Source organism: Bos grunniens, chromosome 25 (genome assembly GCF_055505025.1).
Source record: "Bos grunniens cultivar Pamir isolate PY7600 chromosome 25, Bosgru_T2T1.0, whole genome shotgun sequence".
In the NCBI taxonomy this organism is placed as follows: Eukaryota; Metazoa; Chordata; class Mammalia; order Artiodactyla; family Bovidae; genus Bos; species Bos grunniens.
In genome coordinates this window covers 24,283,853-24,304,022 of record NC_141189.1, presented here as the reverse complement: position 1 = coordinate 24,304,022, position 20,170 = coordinate 24,283,853, and the positions used below count along the sequence as shown (strand labels likewise).

Genomic DNA, 20,170 nt, shown 5'->3' with positions numbered 1-20,170 from the left:
AAAAAAAAAGTAACATTTGTGTCATCAGAATCTCAGAAGTTGAGAAAACTAGGGCAGGTCTTTCTTTAAAGAATGGTTAAAAAGTTCTAAACTTTGGCAAGAAAAGTAAACTATAGAATTTGGTAATATATGAAAATAATTATACAAAAGGACAAAGTGGGGTTTATTCCAAGGAAGCAAGGCTGTTTAATATTTAAAAATCAATCAACATAATCTACCTTATTGACAGGGTAAAGAAGAAAAAAATCACAAGATAGTGAGCACAGAAGAATTGATGCTTTTGAAATGTGGTGTTGGAGAAGACTCTTGAGAGTCCCTTGGACTGCAAGGAGATCCAACCAGTCCATTCTGAAGGAGATCAGCCCTGGGATTTCTTTGGAAGGAATGATGCTAAAGCTGAAACTCCAGTACTTTGGCCACCTCATGCGATGAGTTGACTCATTGGAAAAGACTCTGATGCTGGGAGGGATTGGGGGCAGGAGGAGAAGGGGACGACAGAGGATGAGATGGCTGGATGGCATCACTGACTCGATGAATGTGAATCTGAGTGAACTCCGGGAGTTGGTGATGGACAGGGAGGCCTGGAGTGCTGCGATTCACGGGGTCGCAAAGAGTCGGACACAACTGAGCGACTGAAATGAACTGAACTGAACTGAAAAGACATTTGCCAAAATTCAAGAGTTATTGATGATAAAAACTCTCAGGAAAATAGGGATACATAGGAGAATTTCCTACACTTGATAAAGTTTTTTGTAGATGCTCTTTATCAAGTTAAACATGAGGGACTGAATGTTTTCCCATTAGTATCAGGAACAAGGCAGGGATGTCTGCTCTCAACACTCTTAATCAACATAGTGCTGGAAATTCTAGGCAGTCCTAAGACAAGACAGGAAGTAAAAGGCATATATCTGAAAGGAAGAAGTAAACCTGTCCCTACTTGTAGATGATATAATCATCTACATGGAAAATCCCAAGGAATCAACAACAACAAACTCCTAGAACTAAAAAGGGACAAATAAATTCCTCATCTTGTTTAAGTGAATTTGATTTGGGTTTTTGTCATCTGTAACCGAGTCATTTATCTTTTCATTTTCCCATCAAATATTTATTGAATGCCTAAGATTTGCCAACAACTGCTCTAGATGATAGTGATACATCCATGGAAAAAAGAATTGCTTACTTGTAAGGGTGGTAGTAAGAGATGTGAACAGTTAAAACAGGGTAAAGAGACAAAAATGAGGGATGCTATTTTAGAAAATGTGGTAAGAGAAGACCTCTTTGAGAGGACATCTCATAAAAGAGGGATTTGGTGAAGGCAATAGTCCAGGGAAGAGTGTTCAAGGCAGTGGGAACTGTAAGTTCAAAGATCCAAAGGCTGGAATACATATGTTACAAGAAAAGTAAGGGGGCTGATGTGGCTGCAGCAGAGTGAGGGAGCGAAGGAGAGGGCAGTGGGTCAGAAAGGACACTGTGTCAGATCATGCAGTTTCTTGGAGTCCATGTAAAGATTTGAATTTTTACCTGGCGTGAACTAGAAAGTGTTGAAGGATGTAAACAGAAGAGTAAGCTGATACTATTTATTCTTAGTCCTGATCGGTTCAACAGGTCCAAAGATAAACATAGCAACTGGTTCACTGTGACCTAGAGCAACCTATACCTTAATTTCTTTCCTGTCTATTCAAAACCCCTTTGCTTTCTTTCACCCTTTTTTCTTTCCTTCTTCTGAGAGAAAATTCCCTCAATCCCTTCATGAAACTAACCCCTCCAGCAACTGCATGGACATTTTCCCTCTAATAATTGTTTTCCCATTCCTGCAAAAGCCTGTGGTGTGTGTAAATTATTAACTATAAAAGGGATAAGTAACCTCAGGGGACTGTGTAAACTTACAGTGTAAACTTAGCCCAGAACGTTTGCTCCTCCCTCCAGAATGTCTTCACCAATCCAAGCAAGACACTTCTGAGCATAATTTAACCTCTCCCAACTGTCAGGCTATTCTCTCTTCTTTTGGTTATTACCACCACCAAAGCAGATGCAAGAGTTCAAGTTTCAGGGATCCTCCTCAAGGAAATAAGTCTGCCGTCATCTGTCATCTCCAGCTGTGTCAGAATTTGTCACTTTAGTGAGTACCACCTTATCTGTCTTCTAAGTATGGTTTGCTGGGCTGGCACATGTACTTTTAAACAAAGATAGCAAACAAACAAGACCAACAAATCAAAAATGGTCTCACTGAAATCTTGGGCAGCTGGGGTGTTTCTATCAGAATTTGTCAGTTGTCGTGTAATACTATCGAGTAAGTGACCAGGAGTATGTACACAAAAAAGGCTATAAACATAGCAGCTAAGTTTTTCATTTTAAGCTTTTCATGCTATTTAATTTTTTTTTAAAAAAAACCATGTTCATTTGTTAATTTCTTAAAGTGTTTTTTAAAAAAATTCAATTGAGTCCAAGTAGCAGCTGAGTTTTTCACTGTACTACTTAGTTCCCTGCCCTGCTCAGTGGCAAATAAGAATCCATCTTCTGCATCATCCAGGAAGTATGCAATCTTTTTCTAGGAACTTTTAGGAAACATACATGGAAACTCAAGGAAATAACCTGGGGGCAGCCACTTTTCTCTGCTACGTGGTCAAGCATAGATCTAAAAACTCTATATAGAAGTTTAGTTGAGGAAAATAGTAGGGATTTTACCTTGCTTTCAGGCTATATATGCCAAGCTACCATTATTGCTTGGATTACTTGATAGGAAAGATAGTTATGGAGATGTGGGGTGGTGAAAACTCTCTTGGCACTGCAGCTTATATGGATGTAGAAGCTACATTGCAGATGAGGCCCTGAAAAGTTCATCTAGCCAGAAGTGGTACTGTCTTTATTACAAGAGTTTTCTATGGCTCATTATAAAAATCCAGGCTTACATTGGGAAATTATCTCAGCTCTATCACCTAAAAAGAATACTGCTGCTGCTGCTGCTAACTCGCTTCAGACATATCCGACTCTGTATGACCCCATAAACGGCAGCCCACCAGCTCCCCATCCCTGGGATTCTCCAGGCAGGAACATTGGAGTGGGTTGCCATTTCCTTCTCCAATGCATGAAAGTGAAAAGTGAAAGTGAAGTCACTCACTAAAAGCCTATAAAATGGACCTTATGAAAAGTTAAAATCACTGAAAAGATAGGAAAAGAACTTTGTTGGGGAAAATGTGGTCTTAGTTTTGATGACAAAGATGTTGGGATTTTCTTTTTGGTAGAACAAAATGATTAGGCCATTTTAAGCTCCAAATGCCTGGCCAATTTTCTTTTCAACATATGTTTGAAGGATTCTGAATGAGTGGAGAAAATTGTTTGAAATTTTCACTTTAATTGCAAAATAATGGAAATAGTCCAAATGAAGATAGATAGGGGATTGGCTTAAGATATTATAGCACAGCTGTTCTGGAATGCCATACAGCTATTTAAAACAAAAAAGCAAAATAAGGAAGATCTGTTCACAGATATGGAAAACCCTCCAAAGTTGTATTAAAAAAAAAATTATGGACAAAATTGTGGGTATTCTGGACTACATGTGGTATAAAAGTGGTGGAGAAAAAAGAAACTATGGTCATTTGCTTGAATATATATAAAGAAACTTTAAAAAAATACATAGAAATAATAATAGAGTTTTCTGAGGGAATAAGGATGGGATGATCAAGACCATCCCCAAGAAAAAGAAATGCAAAAAGACAAAATGGTTGTTTGAGGAGGCCTTACAAATAGCTGAGAAGAGAAAAGAAGCTCAAGGCAAAGGAGAAAAGGAAAGATATACCCATTTGAATGCAGAGTACCAAAGAATAGCGAGGCAAGATAAGAAAGCTTTCCTCAGTGATCAGTGAAAGGAAATAGAGGAAAACAACAGAATGGGAAAGACTAGAGATCTCTTCAAGAAAATTAGAAATACCAAAGGAACATTTCATGCAAAGATGGGCACAAAAAAGGACAGGAATGGTATGGACCTAACAGAAGCAGAAGATATTAAGAAGAGGTGGAAAGAATACACAGAACTACACAGAAAAGATCTTCACAACCCAGATAATCACAATGGTGTGATCACTCACCTAGAGCCAGACATCCTGGAATGCAAAGTCAAGTGGGCCTTAGGAAACATCACTACGAACAAAGCTAGTGGAGGTGATGGAATTCCAGTTGAGCTATTTCAAGTCCTAAAAGATGATGCTGTGAAAGTGCTGCTGCACTCAATACGCCAGCAAATTTGAAAAACTCAGCAGTGGCCACAGGACTGGAAAAGGCCAGTTTTTATTCCAATCTCAAAGAAAGGCAATGCCAAAGAATGCTCAAACTTCCGCACAATTGCACTCATCTCACACACCAGCAGAGTAAAGCTCAAAATTCTCTAAGCCTGGCTTCAACAATATGTGGATCAAGAACTTCCAGTTGTTCAAGCTGGTTTTAGAAAAGGCAGAGGGACCAGAGATCAAATTGCCAACATCTGCTGGATCACTGAAAAAGCAAGAGAATTCCAGAAAAACATCTACTTCTGTTTTATTGACTACGCCAAAGCCTTTGACTGTGTAATAACTGTGTGATAACAAACTGGAAAATTCTTCAAGAGATGGGAGTACCAGACCATCTGACCTGCCTCCTGAGAAATCTGTATGCAGGTCAAGAAGCAACAGTTAGAACTAGACATGAAATAACAGACTGGATCCAAATAGGGAAAGGAGTATGTCAAGGCTGTGTGTTGTCACCCTGTTTATTTAACTTATATACAGAGTACATCAGGTGAAATGCTGGGTTGGATGAAGTACAAGCTGGAATCAAGATTGCCAGGAGAAATATTAATAACCTCGGATAAGCAGATGACACCACCCTTATGGCAGAAAGCAAAGAAGAACTAAATAGCCTCTTGATGAAAGTGAAAGAGTAGCATGGAAAAGTAGGCTTTAAACTCAACATTCAGAAAACTAAGATCATGGCATTCCAGTCCTGTCACTTCATGGCAAATCGATGGGGAAACAATGGAAATAGTGAGACACTTTATTTTGAGGGGCTCCAAAATCACTGCAGATGGTGATTGCAGCCATGAAATTAAAAGATGCTTCCTCCTTGGAAGGAAAGTTATGATCAACCTAGAGAGAATATTAAAAAGTAGAGACATTACTTTGCCAACAAAGGCCCATCTAGTCAAAGCTATGATTTTTTCAGTAGTCATGTATGGATGTGAAAGTTAGACCATAAAGAAAGCTGAGTGCCGAAGAATTGATGCTTTTGAACTGTGGTGTTGGAGAAGACTCTTGAGAGTCCCTTGGACTGCAAGGAGATTCAACCAGTCTATCCTAAAGGAAATCAGTCCTGAATATTCATTGGAAGGACTGATATTGAAGCTGAAACTCCAATACTTTGGCCACTTGATGCGAACAACTGACTCACTCACTAGAAAGGACCCTGATGCTGGAAAAGATTGATGGCGGGAGAAGGGGATGACAGAGGATGAGATGGTTGGATGGCATCACCAATTCGATGGACATGATTTTGGGTAAGCTCTGGGAGTTGGTGATGGACAGGGAAGCCTGGCATGCTGCAGTCCATGGGTTCGCAAAGATTTGGACATGACTGAGCGACTGAACTGAACTGAAACTGGGCAGCTATGTGATGGGGTGGAAGGCAGATTTTTCACTGTGTACCTTTTGTAATTTTTTAAATCATTTGACGGTATTATCCTCCAAAATTAAAAACAAAGTTAAAGCACTAAAAACAGTGTTGTGCTGTGCTCAGTCTCTCAGTCATGTCCAACTCTCTGTGGCATAATGGACTATAGCTGCCAGGTTTCTCTATCCACAGGATTTCTCAGGCAAGAATACTGGAACCAGGTTGCCAAAAACTTAGTGTTGACTACTTAACTGTTTCCTTCCCATTGAAGTAAACATTGTTAATTCTGTAAGAAGGAAGAGAGCTGCAAAATGTGCAGGATGTAACTTGCCAGCAAATAAGAGAGAAGGTTTGTTCCTTCCACTCAACCCTCACTGCCAAAGAGAATGATGTTTGAAGATTCAGGGTTTCATTTCTGTTCTAAAAAGTAGCCTCTTTTAGAGCCTAAGAGAACTGCCACGGGATCTCTGATTAATAGTTAACACTTTCCCTCACGCAGCTTCAAACAAGAGGAAAGTGATGAGTAAACAATTTACTAAACCTGAACTTTTAGAAAAATCTTATCTTGGGAACTCTTCCTCTCAAGTTTCCTGTATATTAATGTTTCATATCACTCCAGTTCTGAGCTATTATCAATATAGGTTAGCACTATCAATAAGAATTTTCTGCAATGATAGAAATGTTTTGTGACTGCACTGACATGTGTATGGTAGCCACTGGCCACATGTGGCTATTAGGCACTTGAAATGTAGCTGCTGCTGCTGCTGCTAAGTCGCTTCAGTCGTGTCCGACTCTGTGGGACCCCATAGATGGCAGCCACCAGGCTCCCCCGTCCCTGGGATTCTCTAGGCAAGAACACTGGACTGGATTGCCATTTCCTTATCCAATGCATGAAACTGAAAAGTGAAAGAAGTCGCTCAGTCGTGTCTGACTCTTAGCGACCCCATGGACTGCAGCCTACCAGGCTCCTACAGCCATGGGATTCTCCAGGCAAGAGTACTGGAGTGGGTTGCCAGTGCCTTCTCTGTGAAATGTAGCTAGTGTGGCTAAAGAACTAATTTTCAAATAGTATTTAAATTAATCTAAATTAGCCACATGAACAGTGCAAGTTGTCACACAATTCTGGTTAAAGGAGGAGATATATATTCTGCTGTGTTGTATGTGTGTGTGTGTGTGTGTGTGTGTGCTCAGTCCTGTCTGACTCTTTGCAACCCACTGGACAGTTCTGAGTTATTGGGGAAAAAAAACCACAAAACACCGTGTGTAAAGTTTCTGCCTTCTGAAGAAGTCATTTATTTATTCAACAAATATTTATTTAGCACTTACTCTGGCCAAATGCTATTATAATTCCCATGAACATAATAGACAATGCCCATACCCTCATAAACTTTATATTCTAGTGCAAAGATTAGCAAACTATGGCCCATGGGCTAAATCCAGCCCTCCACTTGCTTTTGTACAACCTGTGAACCAAAAATAATTTTTGCATTTTTAACTATTTGGAAAAATAAAAAACGGAATAACAATTCATGATGAGACATAGTTAGTATTTTTAGTAACACAGTTATGATTATTCATTTTTGTATTGTCAGTGGCTGCTGCCTCAACTAGAATTGAGTGGAGCAGTTACAACAGAGACCAAATGGCCCACAAAACCCAAAATATTTATTATTTGACCCTGTACAGAAAAAGTTTGCTGACTCCTGAGCTAAAGGATAGTGATATGCTAGACACCATGATAAGCACTTTGTCTCATTTAATCTTTGGGACAACTCTCTGAGGGTGATTCTACTAGTCTCTTCATTGGTAAAATGTGAAACTGGGGTCTGAAAATGGGTATTTCTAATAAGTTTCCTGGTGATGCTGATATTGATTGTTTATGGATCATAACCTCCAAATCAATGACTCTCTGCCTTGGTTGCACAGCAGAATCCTCTGAGGAAATTTTTTAAAATATGATTCCCAGGCCCTAATGAAGGAGGAAACAGACAGAGCTGGGCTCCATCTTAGGCCAGGCTGCGAACGTTAGGCTACACGCCTGGTCACCCTCCCAATGGACTCTGAACTTTGTGCCCGGTGTCTATAGAAATGGCATACCAATGGAAAACCAGATTCCCGGATTAAAGAGCCTCAGGACTTGTACTTGGACTCTCCATTGTCTAAAAGAATATGCTAATTATTTCTGTAACGAAACAAAGTGATAAATTCCATTATGTTTACCGGGATATGACCACAGGCCTACTGACATATATCCACTGTTTATCTAGTCTTGTGACACATGAATCATGGGTTAACTTTGATCTTATCTCTCTTTCACCTTGTCCAGACTAGTTTCAAGGAATTTGGGGAGGTGGGTTTGAGCAAGTACACTTAGGGTATATAAGGTTTTCACAAAAACTGGTCAGGGTCCTTGGCTAAGAGGAGACTCTACCTTGGGCCCGCTGGTGTAATAAACTGCACTCCACTATCTGCATTGTTCTTCTGAGTGAATCTGTTTCCCAGAACGCGTGGCTACAACACTAACCCCAGAGATTCTGATTTAATTAAGACTCAGGCATCAGTACATTTATAAAGCTTTCCTCATGATTCAAATATATAACCAGGTTTGAGAAGCACTGCTCAAATGAAATCCCATTGATCTGTAGACCAACATTCTAGTTCTAATTCTCATATCACATTAATGCAAGTTGCTTCCCTTCTGCGGGATCCTGTTTTCTTTGCAGGTGAAAAATGAGGAGGTTTAAATCAGATGATCTCAAAGGGCTTCATCTCATTGCCTTATCAGGTCTGCATACAAATAGATCAAAGGGTCAGACAAAGTACCCAGGTCTCCTTGGCTCCTTGGCTTACAGTAAATCTCAGTGAAGTATTTGTTGAATTAATATCTTTATTATCATAATAAATCATTATATTAAGTAACCATGAGGATGCACTGAGTGCAACAATATGATGCCCAATTGCCAGGTCCATTTAGAGTTAAATGTATGGCTGGCATCCATTATTAATCATTGTTTGGAACTATATCAATACATAAATGCTTCCACACAGCTACTCTGCCTTACATACCGTAAAGTTAGAATTGAAGCTAAAAATGATGATTTAATGATTGTGAGCCGGAGAAGGCAATGGTGATCCACTCCAGTACTCTTGCTGGGAGAATCCCATGGATGGAGGAGCCTGGTAGGCTGCAGTCCATGGGGTCACTAAGAGTCAGACATGACTGAGTGACTTCACTTTCACTTTTCACTTTCATGCATTGGAGAAGGAACTGGCAACCCACTCCAGTGTTCTTGCCTGGAGAATCCCAGGGACAGCGGAGCCTGGTGGACTGCCGTCCATGGGGTCGCACAGAGTCGGACACGACTGAAGTGACTTAGCAGCAATGATTGTGAGAGTAGTGTTTCATTGCAGGAAATTTGGAAGATTACAGAAAGTATTAAGAAGAAAACCCGTGATCCCTAAAACTGTTTTTATATAGCCTCAATTATGAGACCTCAGCCAAATAAATGACATTGTGATCAAATGATTTCCCACAGAAGGAGGGAGGACTGGGTGGCCCAGAGAGGCCTCTCCTACAAAAGGCTAAACTCTATTTTCATATCTCTGGTAAATGCAGCTCCAAGCCTGGAGGTAGTGTGGGCTCCCATCTGGAGTGTGGGAATTATAGTCTATAAACTAGAGGAGCTTTGACAGTGCTTTCATGAGTAACTGGTACTTTGCTACCTCAGTTTCTTCATCTGTGGATTACCCATTGCAAAAAATTCTCCTTAACATTTCTACACTCCTTTTGAAATCCTTAGATGAAAGAGAATAAAAGCTTAACTTTTTACTTTCATTGAGAGTAACTGGATGACACAGATCTTTTCTTTTTTAGAAATGTATATGGAGGCACTAGCCCTTACTTGTCAGAAGAATGGGCTGGAATGAGACAATTCTAGGTTCAAATCCAATCAATGCCTCTGTTACAGACTGAATGTTTGTATCCCAGTTCAAAACAGTTCTTCTGTTAAAGCTTTGACCTCCAATGTGATGGTATTTGGGGATGGGGCCTTTGGTAGGTAATTAGGTTTAGCTGAGGTCATGACAGTGAGGCACCTGATGGGATTAGTATCTTCCAAGAAGTGGAAGAGAGAGCAGGGTTCTCTCTCTCTCCATCATGTGAGATCACAGAGGGACAGCAACCATTTGCAAGCTAGGAACAGACCTTCATGGGATAACTGAACCAGCCAGCAGCTTGATCTAGGACTCCCTAGCCTCCAGAAGTGTGAGAAATAATTATCTGTTGTTTAAACCAGAGAGGACTGAGACAACCTCTTATTCATCATATTCTCCATCTGCAGAGACGATAATAGCACCCACTTTACAGGGTTACTCTGAAGATTTAATGATAAATTGTATGTAAGTAAAGCATTGAGCACAGTATTTGGGACATAGTGAGTTCTCAAAAAATAGTACTACTATGATGATTAATAATAATAAAACTTGGCTGCTTGGGGATATGGCTGAAACAAATGCATGTCTTTTTGTTTGTCTTTTAGATGGATTGGTATCTGTAGAAATTCTGGGTGCTAAAATACTTAGCCAGACTGACGTTAGCCCTTGTCACCATGAAGATATTACTTTGTGCCAAATATTTTCAGTGCCCAGTAATTCCTGGCTCTATGAGAGCATTGCATAAAGATTACAGAACAGTGACCCCTCAGAATTTCTCCAACTATGAATCCATGAAACAGGACTTTAAACTAGAGATCCCAGAGTATTTCAACTTTGCCAAAGATGTCCTGGACCAATGGACCAGTATGGAAAAGGTATGTAGCAAGGACCAGTCAGACTGCAGTTTCTTAACTGAGAGTGATTTTTGCCCCCAGGGGACATTTGGCAATGTCTGGAGACACTTTTGTTGCTGTGAGTTGGGGGAGGGTGTATGCTAATGGGTGGAGGCTAAGGGGTGCTGCTAAATACCCTGTAATGCACAGGACATCTGGTTCACCGTTAAGAGTTCCATGGTTGAAAAAGCCTGGGTTATAAAAACCTATGATTATAGGTTAATTTTTTAAAAAAGAAAAAGGAGTAGGGGCTTCCCTGTTGGTCCAGTGGTTGGGAATCCACCTTCCAAAGCAGGGAACATGGATCTCACATGTCATGGGGCAACTCAGCCTGCTGGCCACAGGCCACAACAAAAGATCCCACCTGCTGCAGTGAAGATCCTGTGTGCCACAACAAAGACCTAAAGTGGCCCAATAAATAAATAAATACTAAAAATAAATAAATATAAAGGACTAGAGTGAAATGGGAACCCAAGAATAAAAAATGGCAGGAAATGAGGCAAAGAGCATTGAGAGAATATAAAGGGATGCAAGAATTCTACCTTTATGGAAAGAAAAATAATCAGGCTAAATGAGAAATCACATGTGCTGAAAGAAGTGACATGGCTCCCAAAATCTAGAAATAAGGACCCCAGAGTTCCTCCCAAATACTCCAAGTATGTCCTAACTAAAGACCTGTGAATTTTCTTCAGAGAAAATATTACATTAAGTCAGTTGAAATAGAATTTAGCTGCACAACCACCTTTAAATCTGACTTGTTTGTCTTTCCTCAGGCTGGGAAGAAACCTTCCAATCCAGCCTTCTGGTGGACAAATGGAAATGGAGAAGAAGTGAGATGGAGTTTTGAGGAACTAGGATCTTTATCAAGGAAATTTGCAAATATACTTACAGAAGCCTGTGGCCTGCAAAGGGGAGATCGAGTAATTTTGCTTTTGCCCAGGATCCCTGAATGGTGGCTTGCAAATATAGCCTGTCTGCGCACAGGTTAGTAGTGTTGGTGTTGCAATATTTAAAGTATGGTGGATGAGAGATTTTCCAAAACATCTAAGTAATCATGAGACATTTATTTTGGCCATTTTTATTTGAAGAACTATACACAACATGGTATTATTCTCGAGAACCTTAGAAATGTGTTGGAAACATGCCATATCTTTTGACCTATGAGTTGGGTTGTTTTTTTTTTTTTTAATAATGAAATACGTTTAAGTTAATACCAATCAACAATCGAACACCTATAGACCAACTTCTTCTCTCCTCCTATAGGATTCACAATCATCTGCAACTCAATCAGTCACAAACTCAAGGAACCCATCCTAGTTCCTGCATCAAACCTTTATTCCTCTCATGGTTAATTACCATTCATCTAGTGCCCTAAGCCAGGCATCTGCTACTCCTCCTTCCTAATCAGTTCTTACATCTTATAAATTTGACTTCCTACATGGCTCCAAAGTACCTCATCTTCTCCAACTTCATTGCCCTTTCCTTACTTCATTTTTACTATCTTCTGAGTGGATTTTCCCAAAAGAATCCCTACTCCTGATTCTGTGTGTGTCTATACCCCATCTCAATCCAATTCATCCTCCACAGCAGTGTTTTTCTAGAACACATAAGTTATCCTTTTATTTTGCTGCTTGATAGTATTTAATAACTCTTTGTTGCATACCAGATAAAATTTGAGGTGAATTGTGGAAAGCTCTAGCTATCTTCCATTTGTTTTTCTCATTTTCCCACACTCCTACTCTTCAGCCATCTCAAACAGTTTCCTATAAGGTTTGTTATCTTTCTTGTCTCCTTGATTTTGTGCACACTATTTCCTATGCTTAGAAAATATTTCATTCGCACCTAATCCCCTAAACAACTCCTATTAAACTTAAAAGTCTCAGTTCTAATGTCACCTTCTCAGCAACATCGCCCTGATCTCCCAGTCTAGGTGCTTTCCTTTTTGGGTGGCCACAGGACTAGAAAAGGTCAATTTTCATTCCAATCCCAAAGAAAGGCAATGCCAAAGAATGCTCAAACTACCACACAATTGCACTCATCTCACATGTTAGTAAAGTAATGCTCAAAATTCTCCAAGCCAGGCTTCAGCATACGTGAACCATGAACTTCCAGATGTTCAAGCTGGTTTTAGAAAAGGCAGAGGAACCAGAGATCAAATTGTCAACATTGGCTGGATCATCGAAAAAGCAAGAGAGTTACAAAAAAACATCTATTTCTGCTTTATTGACTATGCCAAAGCCTTTGTCTGTGTGGATCACAATAAACTGTGGAAAATTCTTCAAGAGATGGGAATTCCAGATCATCTGACCTGCCTCTTGAGAAACCTATATGCAGGTCAGGAAGCAACAGTTAGAACTGGACATGGAACAACTGACAGGTTCCAAATAGGAAAAGGAGGACGTCAAGGCTGTATATTGTTACCCTGCTTACATAACTTCTATGCAGAGTACATCATGAGAAATGCTGGGCTGGAAGAAGCACAGGCTGGAACCAAGATTGCCGGGAGAAATATCAATAACCTCAGATATGCAGATGACACCATTCTTATGGCAGAAAGTGAAGAGGAACTAAAAAGCCTCTTGATGAAAGTGAAAGATGAATGTGGAAAAGTTGGCCTAAAGCTCAACATTCAAAAAACTAAGATCATGGCATCTGGTCCCATCACTTCATGGCAAATAGATGGGGAAACAGAGGAAACAGTGTCAGACTTTCTTTTTTGGGGCTCCAAAATCACGCAGATGGTGATTGCAGCCATGAAATTAAAAGATGCTTACTCCTTGGAAGGAAAGTTATGACCAAACTAGATAGCATATTCAAAAGCAGAGACATTACTTTGCCAACAAAGGTCTGTCTAGTCAAGGCTATGGTTTTTCCAGTGGTCATGTATGGATGTGAGAGTTGGACTGTGAAGAAAGTTGAGTGCCGAAGAACTGATGCTTTTAAACTGTGGTGTTGGAGAAGACTCTTGAGAGTCCCTTGGACTGCAAGGAGATTCAACCAGTCCATTCTAGGGGAGATCAGTTCTGGGTGTTCATTGGATGGACTGATGTTGAAGCTGAAACTCCAATACATTGGCCACCTCATGAGAAGAGTTGACTCATTGGAAAAGACCCTGATGCTGGGAGGGATTGGAAGCAGGAGGAGAAGGGGATGACAGAGGATGAGATGGCTAGATGACATCACCAACTCGATGGACATGAATTTGGGTGAACTCCAGCAGTTGGTGATGGACAGGGAGGCCTGGCGTGCTATGATTCATGGGGTTGCAAAGAGTTGGACATGACTGAACAACTGAACTGAAAGAAATAGTATGTGTTTCTAATTTAACCTGTACTGTTCTGTCTGGGCATACTCAGTTCAGTTCAGTCGCTCAGTAAACTCCCAGAGTTTACTCAAACTCATGTCCATTGAGTCAGTAATGCCATCCAGCTATCTCACCCTCTGTAGTCCCCTTTTCCTGCTGCCCCCAATCTCTCCCAGCATCAGGGCTTTTTCAAATGAGTCAACTCTTCGCGTGAGGTGGCCAAAGTACTGGAGTTTCAGTGTTAGCGTCAGTCCTTCCAATGAACACTCAGGACTGATCTACTTCAGGATGGATTGGTTGGATCCCCTTGCAGTCCAAGGGACTCTCAAGAGTCTTCTCCAACACCACAGTTCAAAAGCATCAATTCTTCGGCACTCAGCTTTCTTCACAGTCCAACTCTCACATCCATACATGACCATTGGAAAAACCATAGCCTTGACTAGACAGACCTTTGTTGGCAAAGTAATGTCTCTGCTTTTCAATATGCTATCTAGGTTGGTCATAACTTTCCTTCCAAAGAGTAAGCATCTTTTAATTTCATGGCTGCAGTCACTATCTGCAGTGATTTTGGAGCCCCCAAAAAAGAAAGTCTGACACTGTTTCCTCTGTTTCCCCATCTATTTGCCATGAAATGATGGGACCAGATGCCATGATCTTAGTTTTTTGAATGTTGAGCTTTAGGCCAACTTTTTTATTGTCCTCTTTCACTTTCATCAAGATACTGTTTAGTCCTCTTCATTTTCTGCCATAAGGATGGTGTCATCTGCATATCTGAGGTTATTTATATTTCTCCTGGAAATCTTGATTCCAGCTTGTGCTTCTTCCAGCCCAGCACATCTCATGATGTACTCTGCATAGAAGTTAAATAAGCAGGGTGACAATATACATCCTTGACATCCTCCTCTTCCTATTTGGAACCAGTGTGTTGATCCATGTCCAGTTCTAACTCTTGCTTCCTGACCTGTATACAGGTTTCTCAAGAGGCAGGTCAGGTGGTCTGGTATTCCCATCTCTTTCAGAATTTTCCACAGTTTATTGTGATCCACAGAGTCAAAGGCTTTGGCATAGTCAATAAAGCTGAAATAGATGTTTTTTTTTGGAACTCTCTTGCTTTTTCGATGATCCAGCCAGTGTTGGCAATTTGATCTCTGGTTCCTCTGCCTTTTCTAAAACCAGCTTGAACATCTGGAAGTTCACGGTTCACGTATGCTGAAGCCTGGCTTAGAGAATTTTGAGCATTACTTTACTAGTGTGTGAGATGAGTGCAATTGTGCTGTAATTTGAGCATTCTTTGGCATTGCGTTTCTTTGGGATTGGAATGGAAACTGACCTTTTCCAGTCCTGTGGCCACTGCTGAGTTTTCCAAATTTGTTGGCATATTGAGTGCAGCACTTTCACAGAATCATCTTTCAGGATTTGAAAGAGCTCAACTGGAATTCCATCACCTCCACGAGCTTTGTTCGTAGTGATGCTTTCTAAGGCCCACTTGACTTCACATTCCAGGATGTCTGGCTTTACGTGAGTGATCACACCTTCGTGATTATCTGGGTCACGAAGATCTTTTTTGTACAGTTCTTCTGTGTATTCTTGCCACCTCTTCTTAATATCTTCTGCTTCTGTTAGGTCCATACCATTTCTGTCCTTTATCGAGCCCATCTTTGCATGAAATGTTCCCTTGGTATCTCTAATTTTCTTGAAGAGATCTCTAGTCTTTCCCATTCTGTTGTTTTCCTCTATTTCTTTGCATTGATCGCTGAGGAAGGCTTTCTTATCTCTCCTTGCTATTCTTTGGAACTCTGCATTCTGATGCTTATATCTTTCCTTTTCTCCTTTGCTTTTCGTTTCTCTTCTTTTCACGGCTATTTGTACGGCCTACTCAGACAGCCATTTTGCTTTTTTGCATTTATTTTTCTTGGGGATGATCTTGATCCCTGTCTCCTATACAATGTCACGAACCTCCATCCATAGTTCAACAGGTACTCTGTCTATTAGATCTAGTCCCTTAAATCTATTTCTCACTTCCACTGTATAATAAGGGATTTGATTTGGGTCATACCTGAACGGTCTAGTGGTTTTCCCTACTTTCTTCAATTGAAGTCTGAATTTAGCAATAAGGAGTTCATGATATGAGCCACGGTCAGCTCCTGGTCTTGTTTTTGTTGACTGTATAGAGCTTCTCCATCTTTGGCTGCAAAGAATATAATCAATCTGATTTCAGTGTTGACCATCTGGTAATGTCCATGTGTAGAGTTCTCTCTTGTGTTGTTGGAAGAGGGTGTTTGCTATGACCAGTGTGTTCTCTTGGCAGAACTCTATTAGCCTTTGCCCTGCTTCATTCCATACTCCAAGGTCAAATTTGCCTGTTACTCCAGGTGTTTCTTGACTTCCTACTTTTGCATTCCAGTCCCCTATAATGAAAAGGACATCTTTTTTGGGTGTTAATTCTAAAAGGTCTTGTAGGTCTTCATAGAACCGTTCAACTTCAGCTTCTTCAGCGTTACTGGTTGGGGCATAGGCTTGGATTACTGTGACATTGAATGGTTTGCCTTGGAAATGAACAGAGATCATTGTGTCGTTTTTGAGACTGTATCCAAGTACTGCATTTCGGACTCTTTTTGTTGACCATGATGGCTACTCCATTTCTTCTAAGGGATTCCTTCCTACAGTAGTAGATATAATGGTTATCTGAGTTAAATTCACCCATTCCAGTCCATTTTAGTTCGCTGATTCCTAGAATGTTGACATTCACTCTTGCCATCTCCTGTTTGGCCACTTCCAATTTGCCTTGATTCATGGACCTAACATTCCAGGTTCCTATGCAATATTGCTCTTTACAGCATCGGGCCTTGGTTCTACCACCAGTCACATCTACAACTGGGTATTATTTTTGCTTTGGTTCCATCCCTTCATTCTTTCTGGAGCTATTTCTCCACTGATCTCCAGTAGCATATTGGGCACTTACCGACCTGGGGAGTTTATCTTTCAGTATCCTATCATTTTGCCTTTTCATACTGTTCATGGGGTTCTCAAGGCAAGAATACTGAAGTGGTTCGCCATTCCCTTCTCCAGTGGACCACATTCTGTCAGACCTCTCCACCATGATCCGTCCATCTTGGGTGGCCCCACACGTCATGGCTTAGTTTCATTGAGTTAGACAAGGCTGTGGTGCGTGTGATCAGCTTGGCTGGTTTTCTGTGATTCTGGTTTCAGTGTGTCTGCCCTCTGATGCCCTCTCGCAACACCTACCATCTTACTTGGGTTTCTCTTACCTTGGACGTGGGGTATCTCTTCACAGCTGCTCCAGCAAAGCGCAGCCGCTGCTCCTTACCTTGGACGAGGGGTATCGCGTCACGGCCGCCCCTCCTGACCTTGAACGTGGAGTTGCTCCTCTTGGCCCTCCTGCACCCGCGCAGCTACCACTCCTTGGATGTGGGGTTGCTTCTCAGTCATTCTCATAGGACTGTGAAGAAGCTTCTAAAAGGCAATGACTATGATATATTCATCTCTGTGACTCCAAAGATTGGCTTACAGTAAATTTCAGCAAAATATTTGTTGAATTAATATCTTTATTATAATAAATATTAACTTTCTTAATTTACTATAATCATTATTTGCATTTGAGGAGAGCTATATGCTCTAATCTCATGTGTACTTGTAAATTATTCACTGGAGTTGCACAGTCCACTTTTGCATAGTTTTTTAACAAAATGACTGCTTTCATGAATACTGTTGAAGCTCACTGTCTTAATAACACAGGGCTTCCCTGGTGCCTCAGTGGTAATGAGTCTGCCTGTCAGTGTAGGAGATGCAGGCTCAATCTGGGTTGGGAAGATACCCTGGATAAGAAATGGCATCCGACTTCAGTATTCTTGCCTGGGAAATCCCATGGACAGAGGAGTCTGGTGGGCTACAATCCATGGGGTCACAAAAGTGTTGGACACAACTTAGCAACTAAAAAACAGCTTAGTTACAGACTAATGTTATATATTGGAGAAGGCAATGGCAACCCACTCCAGTACTATAGCCTGGCAAATCCCATGGATGGAGGGGCCTGGTAGGCTGCAGTCCATGGGGTCGCTGGGAGTCGGACATGACTGAGCGACTTCACTTTCACTTTTCACTTTCATGCATTGGAGAAGGAAATGGCAACCCACTCCAGTGTTCTTGCCTGGAGAATCCCAGGGACAGGGGAGCCTGGTGGGCTGCCGTCTATGGGGTCACACAGAGTCTGACATGACTGAAGTGACTTAGCAGCAGCAGCAGCAGCATATATTATGGCTGCAGTTGGTCTTCTTTGCTGCACGGACTTTCTCTAGTTGCAGAGATTAGGGGCTACTCTCTAATGGTGTGTGAACTTTCACATTGTGATGGCTTCTGTTGTTGTGGAGCATGGGCCCTAGGGCACGAGGTCTTCAGTAGTTGCAGCTTATGAGCTACAGAGTGCAGGCTCAGTAGTTGTGGCACACAGGCTTAGTTGCCCCATGGCATGTGGGATCCTCCCAGACTAGGGATCAAACTGGTGTCCCCTGCCTTGTAAGGTGGATTTTTAACCACCGAACCACCAGGGAAGCACCAGTAACAGACTATTTGATTGCCAGGACCAGAAATCCATTCATATTCAGTAGTTCAATAGTGAAGAAGAATTATTGAATATTTACTGGAGAATTTTACAGGAGAAAAAGTGCAGAAAGAAAAACTGGCCTCTGTAAGAGGTCAGGCTATTCAGCAGGCAGTTTCTGTCTCTACTATTTTTGCTCTGAAGCTGTTGGCACGAAGGGGGACCCCTTCCAGGGCTCAAAACTGGGCTCTTGTCTAACACTCAGAAATGAATTGTCTGAGGAGACACATGTGCTGACAAAGCAAGAGATTTTATTGGGAAAGGGCACCCGGGTGGAGAGCAGAAGGTAAGGGAACCCAGGAGAACAGCTCTGTCACATGGCTTGCAGTCTTGGGTTTTATGGTGATGGGATTATTTTTTAATGTGTTGTCTTTAGTCAATCATTCTGACTCGGAGACCTTGGTGGTGCATGCCTTGTTCAGCCAAAATGGATGCTAGAGAGAAGGATTCTGGGAGGTGGTCAGACATGTGGTGTCTCCTTTTGACCTTTCCTGAACTCTTCCAGTTGGTGAAGGCTTATTAGTTCTGTGTTCCTTACCAGAACCTCCTGTCGTAAAACAACTCATGCAAATGGTTACTATGGTGCCTGGCCAGGGTGGGTGGTTTCAGTCAGTGTGCTTCCCCTAACAGAGCCACAGGGCCTCTTGTCTATCTGCTTCTCTCAAGCTCCTGCTCCTTTGACCTCTTCTTTCTTGCTAAGAAATAATTTCTCTTCATTTTGGTTAGGTGCATAATTTAAGCTGAAACTGAGGGATGAGTCAGCCAGAGGGAGAAAGTATAGGTGATGGAAGCATTCATTCTAAGCAAATGGAAAAGCTTCCACAAAGGTCCTGAGGCAAGAAATAATTTGTAGATTTGAGAAAATGAAAACAGTGCAGTGTGAATATAGGTACTGGCTAGGGGCCACCTCATCCCAGGGACTATAATATGTAAAATCCCTTAACAGAGACTTCTCCTCTAGACAGGCTTAGGTGCGTACTACCAGGATTTGCCCTAGTAAGTCTCCTTTTGCTATGTTCTGTGGCTGCAGTATCCCTTTCTGAAACCAATTTTATATTAATATATTATATATAAGGGTATGGCTTAATCTTGTTGCTCTGTGAATCATTATGTCTGTTTATATTGACTATGAATATCTCTTTTCTATTTTATATTGAGTTTACAGTTTAGCTCTTAGAAGGCAATCTATTTCCCTTATTTCCAAGTTCTTAGAGAGATATGCCTATAGTCTACAGGGCCAACAACAAACTCATCATATTTTCGTTTTCAAACTCTTGCATATGTATTGTAGGTCAAATTCCTTTACAACAGAAATCTCAGTATATAATCATTAAAAAAATAGTAATTGCCAAGAATAAGTTCCTTTAAGTGCCATTTACCACAAAAAGCTACTATCCCACCCAATCTCGGCCTACAGGTCTTGAAGAAGTTTATATAACACTTGTGGTCCCTCTGGAATTATAATAAACATTCACTCATTTTGAAAGATTGTTGCTGAGTCATGAAAAGACACCGGGATTCTTGGCCTCCGGAGGAGAGGAATTCAATTCGGGTTCAGTGACGAGGCTTGATCACTCAGAGCTTTTGTGTAATAAAGTTTTACTGAAGTATAAAAGAGATAGAGAAAGCTTCTGACATAGACATCAGAAGGGGCCAGAAAGAATGCCCCCATGCTAGCCTTTAGCAGTATGTTATATACCTATCAGTAAGCTGTTAATTAGAGAAAGGAGATATCCTGAAACTCAGAAAGGCACCAGGTCCCTCATCCACAACATGTATTTTAAG

The 20,170-nt window shown here is 41.1% G+C and overlaps 1 protein-coding gene across 1 annotated transcript in view; it reads left to right on the top strand.

The window, feature by feature from the left end:
- The first annotated feature begins 1,958 nt into the window (after positions 1-1,958).
- Positions 1,959-20,170, top strand: part of ACSM3 (acyl-CoA synthetase medium chain family member 3) — a 56,540-nt gene continuing 38,328 nt past the window's right edge. The window contains exons 1-3 of the mRNA XM_086375409.1: positions 1,959-2,119; positions 10,176-10,445; positions 11,237-11,447. Coding sequence (XP_086231535.1) covers positions 10,245-10,445; positions 11,237-11,447 — 412 coding nt within the window. The 5' untranslated portion in view covers positions 1,959-2,119; positions 10,176-10,244. The remainder of the gene's footprint in view (positions 2,120-10,175; positions 10,446-11,236; positions 11,448-20,170) is intronic.